Raw genomic sequence first — 7,574 nt, 5'->3', positions numbered from 1 at the left:
ATATATAATTATTTTTTTATTTATAGTTTTTTTTTTTTTTTTTTCAAAAAATGTCTTAATGATAGGTTTGTTTCTCATAAACACACAGCTTTTCATTTAACAAGACGTTTTCATTTGGAGTTTGATGGAGTTGTGTGGATTACTTGTAGATTATTGTGATGTTTTTCTCATCTGTTTGGACTCATTTTGACGGCACCCATTCACTGCAGAGGATCCATTGGTAAGCATCATGGATGGCCCGAGGGCGAGTCAATTTGCTAACCAAGACCTTTTGATTCCCATTTAAACCACAACTAGCTTTCATTTTGTGAAAGGCTTTGGTTTTCACAAAGCTATCTTTCTTTTTGTTATCTAACATAAACACATTTAAGTGTTTTTAAGCATGGCTTAAGTGAGCTGCACTTGCTGTGTGTGATGTAGTTGTGTTGGTGTTTTATAGGCAGTGGTTCACTATACAGATCTGCTGAGAAACAGCAACATGCATGTGCGGCATGAGGCCTGTCTGGCTCTGAAATGTCTGAAGGTAAGTTCTGCCATCAAACAACAAATTGTTCAGTCAGAATGGGTTTATATTGACCTTTTACTGCTGTTGATATTTATGATGTGATCAAAAGTGACAGTAAAGACATATAATGTTATAATCTTGCAAAATATTTTTATTTTAAAGGGGTCATATGATGCGATTTCAAGTTTTCCTTTCTCTTTGGAGTGTTACAAGCTGTTCGTGAATAGATAAGATCCCTAAAGTTGCAAAGACTAAAGTCTCAAACCCAAAGAGATATTCTTTATAAAAGTTAAGACTCAGCCACGCCCTCCTAAAACGCCTCGTTCTAACACGCCCCCACATGTCTACGTCACTGTGTGGGAAGATTTGCATAACGCTGCCCAAATGTTCACGCAAAGAAAGAAGGCGTAACTTTGATTCTCGCTGTAGTATTGTTACTGCCGCCGCCATGTGGTGGAGACGCTGTGTGAAAGCGAAACTACTTTGTTTGGCCTTCCAAAAGAGGACACAATTAGAAATCAGTGGTTAAGTTGTACTTACAACACTGTTCCAGAACAGTTCAAACTAAATATTTTTGTGTGTGCAATGCATTTCAAGGAGGACGAGAACTGTTTCCTGGGAGAGTGGCCTACAATGCCGGTGTTGTGACAAAATAATGCTGACTCACAGCCTGTTATTATGTTTTCATATTTAAAGAATTTGGCACTAACGATTCAAACGCGAGTTTTGAGCAGTGTAGAGTAGCGCTTGTTGTTTGTCATTTCTCCGATCACAAATGCAGACATGGTTTTATGTTTACGCGGCTCGAGACGCAATGCAACGCTTAAAAAGACAGTATAAGTCATTATAATCTGTAATTATGTCCCCACTGGATGCTACAAATGACTCGTTTATAATGGCTTTTAATGTTTTTGTCTCGTCTCTCCGGCCGGGACACGGCATCACAGTATGGTGAGGGGCGTAACATTTCCGTCACACGCTTGAGGTATTCGGCCAATCACAACGCACTGGATAGCTGGCCAATCAGAGCACACCTTGCTTTTCAGACCGATGAGCTTTGTAAAAATCGACATGTTTCAGAAAGGCGGGACATAGAGGAGAAACAATAATGTAATTGTAATTGTAACCATTTTTGAACCTTAAACCACATAAACACATTTCATTACACCAAATACACAAAATGTTCTTTTTTAGCAACGTCATATGACCCCTTTAATAAATGCTGCTCGTTTAATAAATGCAATAAATGCTGTTCGTTTGAACTTTCTATTCATCAATGGATCCTGGAAAAATATTGATCTGTTTCCATAAAAATATGAAGCAGCACAACTGTTTTCCACATTGATAATAATCAGAAATGATTCTTGAGCAGCAAATCAGCATATTAGAATGATTTCTGAAGGGTCATTTGACACTGAAGACTGGAGTAATGATGCTGAAAATTCAGCTTTGATGAAGTGGTTTTGTGGTTTCTTAGGCCTCAGAGAGTGCAGAGCAGGTGGCTGAACTGTGGCTCTCCACAGATGAAGACCTGAGGAACGCTGCACGGGAGACTGTACTGTCCTTTGGTACGTGACCCTTAAGCTGTGACTACTGCACCTGTGTCATGTGCTGCTTCTGTCCCTATATGGGCTGTGTCTGAAGTCTTAACTGATGGTTTCTTTGATTGAGGCATTTCAGACCATGTTCCAAAGCACCATATCACATCTCACAATCTAGAACAAATTCAAGTTTCAGAAATCACAAAGCAAATATTTAATATTCTATTATAATTTGAATAAAAGTCATAAGCATTTCAATTGGTATCATTAATGTTCACTCAGGTGCCCTTCTTCTTTTAAATTGCATGTAATTTGTCCTCGTCCTACATACAGTACTCCTTGTGAAGTACAGAAGTGCCGGTCACAGCTGTTTTACATTGTTCTTTCTTAGGTAAGAAAGGTCACATGGCATTCCAGCGTATGGACCAGATCTATGAGCTACAGGACGAGGCTTACAAGAACCTGGAAACAGAAATCACAATCTTATAAGATGACCACAAACCCAATCTGATACCTTATTGGATGGTGCTGGGAGACTGGAAGGTTTTGGTTGAACACATTTCATCTGTGTGTACACATTTTGCCAAGTATTTAATATGCAGTTATATTATTTTATATGTTCTTTTATATAATTTTTACTTTTAATTTTAAGTAAAATATTTATGAATAAACTGCCTTCTATGTTTCTTATGTATCAAAATGAGTAAACGTGAAATATATTGACAATAAATGTAAATAAGAGAACTCTGACTTGTTCATTAAAAGCATTAAAGCAACCCAAAATCAAATGATTCATTCACACACAGCTCTAAATAACCACATCCTACAATTTGGACAAGTTTATAAAAACAAATTGCAACACGTTACAGTAAGGTTTAATTTGTTAACATTAACAGGAACTAACAACGAAATACTTCTAAAGCTTGTATTAATCTTAATGGTAATTTCAACATTTACTAATACATTATTAAAATCAAAAGTTGTATGTGTTAATATTATTTAATGGGCCTGACAATGAACAGATGTATTTTTATTAACTGAAATTAACAACGATTAGTAAATACTGGAACAAATGTATTGCTCATTGTTAGTTAATGCATTAATAATGAGACCTTGTTTTAAAATGTTACCAAATGGTCTTCTATATTATGGCCAGTTTTCATCATACTGTACCAGAATGTCTTGCATTATTTTATAATAATATTTTACGTGAATCTTACTGCATGACGCAAATGAAACATTTTTCGGACTTTTTCATGGCAATTAAACACATTTGCTGTTACTGTAATATAATTATAAAAAAAATACTTTCTTAGAGAATTTATTTTGATTCATTTAATTTCCAGAATATTTTGATATTTTTAAAGCCATGTGAGCACCAAAGATTTTCATGGCAAAAACAGAATAGTTTAAAATGCACTGTAAAAAAAAATTGTACATTTTTAAGTTAAAGCGGCACTATGTACCTTTTGTCACTCTAGCGGTTCATAAACAGAACTGCACACATCCCGCGGAAGAACATTCCAACCGGAGCTACTTCTCTAAGTGTATGTCTCTGGCGATTCACGCAGGTATGTGTTACTCCGCAGCGGTGACCAGGCTACAATAGTCCAAATATAAGTACTTATAAGTGTGCCGTAGTGATTCGGAATAAGACAAAAACGCGGTTTGGAAGATGAATTCATGATGTACTCGCTCATTATATACATTTAGCAAATTTTGAACACAGAAAAAGTTACATAGTGCTGCTTTAAAAGACTAAAAACGCAACGTTAAAAACCTGCAAATTGGTTAATGGTAAGTTTCTTAGCTACATACAGTGAAAAATCTAACGAGACATTTTATTTAAAATACTGTGCAATTTAAATTTAACTGCAATAAATTTACTTGTAGTGAATTTATAGAATTTTGTGAAAAATAAATAAAACATTTTTTACTGTAAATGTAATTTCAATCTATAACACGTAAAATAGTTTCTTTTTTATTTTATATTATTTTTATACCTTATTTAACCATAAATTTCACTTTTTTGTTTTTGTTTAGTGTATGATAAAAATTATTAAATTCTAGACAAACGATCTATTTCAATGTGATATTTGTCAGAAATGTTTAAACATCTGCTTTTAAAAACATCTGTTAAAGAATATTATGAATAAAATGTTTGTCTAGTGAAACGGCTTTCATGAGACTCACCCTGCTAATGAAAAGCATTACTGGTGTATTTGCTTAACCACCAATTCCCTCTAAAAACGCATGTTTATCTGGCACAGAATGGATCTGCAAGGAAAAAACGGTGGGTAAAATCATGATTGATCCACACAGCTGTTCTGAAGTTGTTCATAGCATCACACTGTCAAACAGCAGATGATATTTCGCATGTACACACACACAGCTGCTCGATTTTGATCATTAGAAACTTTATTGAATTAAAAGTGGAGACAGCATTTGAGCTAACTCAGCAGTGTAGAAGCACGCCTTCAGCTCAGTTTGCGTGACAAAATTCATCTGGCGTCTATCCGCTTAACACTTGGGACTCATACTGATTATTGACACATGAACAAAAACCCAAAATCACAATATACAAACACGCACACATTATCATCTACCCCTTTGGAAAAATTCAGCATCCAGAAATGGAAGAATGAGCACCGAACACAACGAGAATGAAACCCATGCAAGCTTCACACGCCCCTGCGCTGCGGCGAGGAGATTCAAATCAGGGTTTGTTAGGGGTTACAGCGGAGAGCGGTTGTCAACGTGGGTATAAAGAACCGAAACTTCCCAGCAGCTCTTGTATTCACAATCCGGGTTTGTCCGTGCGGAAAACCGAGTCTAGGTGCCCACGATGCTGGGGTCGTGCGCTGAGTCCGGCAGTGGAGAATCATGGCAGTGGTACAGAAAGCAGTTTCCCCAGCAGCTGTAGCAGATGAGAAACAATGCTGCCAGGAAGACTAAGGCACAAATGGTACACGGCTTCCTCTCCAACAGGAAGCTGAGCAGGTAGAAGCCCATGAACATGGAGTGGTTGAACCACAGGGCCGGATTTAAGGGTTTGGGGATCAGGAGGACCGGGAGTAACCACTGGAGGCAGTACATGCTCTCTGTATGTTGGGCCGCCTAGTATGAGCTCAGATATCCGAGGTGACTACACAATCACAAATCCCTTGTGTATCTGCGAGGGATTAGACACGGTGTCCAAATACCAGGCAAGGCCTTTGGAAAAGGAGAGAGAAAAATGAAACCATTTAATACGCACAATTCCTAGCTTGATTTACACCACCTTATAAGGCACCGAAGTCAAAGCATGCGTGTATTTTAAGATATCGTGCTATTTTTAGTTGCTGGCCTTGAATTCTACATGACAACAGGATAACTTCAACCTACAATACATGACAGCACCAGTTTTTAAGTCATATTTGACTAGTTAAACACTCGATTTCAATGAATGTTTCATAAGAGGACGGTTTAATAGACACGAATCTGATACTGGAACTTTTAGGCTATTTGATTAACTTTAATAATTTTATATTTTAATCAGCCATGCTTAGTGGTGTTAAAGTATATAAAACACATACCGATTTCTAAGAAAATAATAAAAATTTCCCCATTTTGACTGGCATTTCTTACTCAAGAACAAACCACAAATAAAGGTAAAAATTTGGTAATTAGTGTGACAATTAATTATGGACATGGCCAATATTTCAGCTTGTGTTTAGATTGTTTTTACACTTTGCACACCTCTAAACATTTGAAATGTATGCTAAACAGTGCGAATCTAGCCTAAATATTCCTTGCTTATTAATCGGATGATTCAACATTTAGTTCATGTTTTTTTTTATAACCTTGCCTACATTTAAAACGTGTATGGGTGTGTATACTATTTAAAAAAATTGTAAAACATTTAGATATCTAATAAAAACGGTCGGTTTTAGGAAAATACTAAAGTTTCCCCATTTAGACTGACACTGCGTAGTGCGTACACGGCTCACACAAATGATCGACAATAAACTACAAATGAGAAAGAACTTCAGTACTTGGTTTGACATTATATTTAAGAACATTTTCAATATTTCTGATTGTGGTTCGATTTTTTTTTTAGTACTTGCACACCCCTAAACATTTGAAACGTATGCTGAATTTCCCCATTTAAACTGCCGTTCCTTAACGTTACATTGTTTACACGAATGATCGACAACAAAAGAGACAGAAATCTAGCAATAAGTGTGACATTATAAATAATTATGGACATTCTACTTTTCAGCTTGTGTTTTTTAAATTATGTCAACAAAACAGACATGAACAATAAAAACATTGTGATGTTAGCGTGTTGGCTAACCGGATAGCTAGCATGCGTTAGCACGTGGCTATGTGTTAGCACGAAAATAAACCTTCCGATCACATGTTTGAAAACATATGGTCGTGGCAGTCTCAAATAAGCTAGCTTTAAAGCTCAAAAAGACAGAAACAATCACGTTCAGACCTGCCATTCTTTAAATTCAATCCTGATCTCGCATATAAGCCGTCGCCATTGAGTTCTTCAGGTGATTGCGTAGATTTGTGGAACGCTAAGGACCCAACCGACGACGACCGGTGTCCCGCAGATGCCTGATTAAAATTCATGTACTATTAATTAATTTGCGAAAGATGTAAATGATCAAAGATTAATGTTTAGTCATACAATTATTCCTCAATTTGTTTATTGCATATGTGCACTGCCTTCCATCAAAGTATTGTGCTGGTATCATGGTACTGGTATTGGATTGTATGCATGTACTGTGGTATGGTTCTCCATTTCCATTTATGTGTAAAATGTTAGTTCGGTTTAACCATGGCTCCACGACCAAAAATGTCCATGTTACTTTTTATATCAGCCTTGCCCACCAGATCCTTTTAGCATACTACTACTAAATTGAATGCTGTTTGTCAGTAATGTAGTTGCACTTAATGTAATTGCAAGGTTGAAAAAAAGAAAAGTGTTGTAAGAATGCATAGTATTTCTAATGTGTTTTGCTTACATGCCTATACTGACATTTATGCCCTTGGTCCACCACCTGGTTTTTAGTGCTTAAAGAGACTGTTTGTTCTTCCCACACCATTCAAACTGATGGGCACTAATTAGAAAAGCTTTAAGAAATTTAATAAGCTACTTATATTTGTAAAAGTTACATACAACTGAAATAGTATTAGTTATCTGCCCGGATAGCAGATGAAGGATAGGTATTATCTGCCTATGGCACACTCTTGGTAACATCAATGTCGAGGCACAAGGGGAAAATGGCTCCACGACCAAAAATGTCCATGTTACTTTTTATATCAGCCTTGCCCACCAGATCCTTTTAGCATACTACTACTAAATTGAATGCTGTTTGTCAGTAATGTAGTTGCACTTAATGTAATTGCAAGGTTGAAAAAAAGAAAAGTGTTGTAAGAATGCATAGTATTTCTAATGTGTTTTGCTTACATGCCTATACTGACATTTATGCCCTTGGTCCACCACCTGGTTTTTAGTGCTTAAAGAGACTGTTTGT

General features: G+C 36.4%; 2 protein-coding genes across 2 annotated transcripts in view; one reads left to right on the top strand and one right to left on the bottom strand.

Annotated features, from left to right (window-relative positions):
- ripor3 (RIPOR family member 3) overlaps positions 1–2,800 on the top strand; it is a 25,845-nt gene extending 23,045 nt beyond the window's left edge. Inside the window, 3 exon segments of the mRNA XM_016270475.1 lie at positions 440–523; positions 1,983–2,073; positions 2,438–2,800. Coding sequence (XP_016125961.1) covers positions 440–523; positions 1,983–2,073; positions 2,438–2,535 — 273 coding nt within the window. The 3' untranslated portion in view covers positions 2,536–2,800.
- Positions 2,801–4,446: 1,646 nt separating this feature from the next.
- On the bottom strand, positions 4,447–6,624 carry LOC107584067 (bladder cancer-associated protein). Its single transcript, XM_016270474.1, has 2 exons — positions 6,527–6,624; positions 4,447–5,259 (listed from the first exon to the last, which is right to left on the bottom strand). Exon 2 carries the CDS (start codon positions 5,140–5,142, stop codon positions 4,879–4,881), a length of 264 nt encoding a protein of 87 aa, XP_016125960.1. The 5' UTR covers positions 5,143–5,259; positions 6,527–6,624; the 3' UTR covers positions 4,447–4,878.
- Positions 6,625–7,574: the final 950 nt, after the last annotated feature.

Source organism: Sinocyclocheilus grahami, unplaced genomic scaffold (genome assembly GCF_001515645.1).
Source record: "Sinocyclocheilus grahami isolate Dianchi unplaced genomic scaffold, SAMN03320097.WGS_v1.1 scaffold57.1, whole genome shotgun sequence".
In the NCBI taxonomy this organism is placed as follows: Eukaryota; Metazoa; Chordata; class Actinopteri; order Cypriniformes; family Cyprinidae; genus Sinocyclocheilus; species Sinocyclocheilus grahami.
Note: the sequence above shows the minus strand (reverse complement) of the source record. Positions and strands in the feature narration are given on the sequence as shown.

Coding starts and splice junctions, on each gene's coding strand:
- LOC107584067 (XM_016270474.1), bottom strand. CDS start 5,142: ATGTACTGCCTCCAGTGGTTACTCCCGGTCCTCCTGATCCCCAAACCC.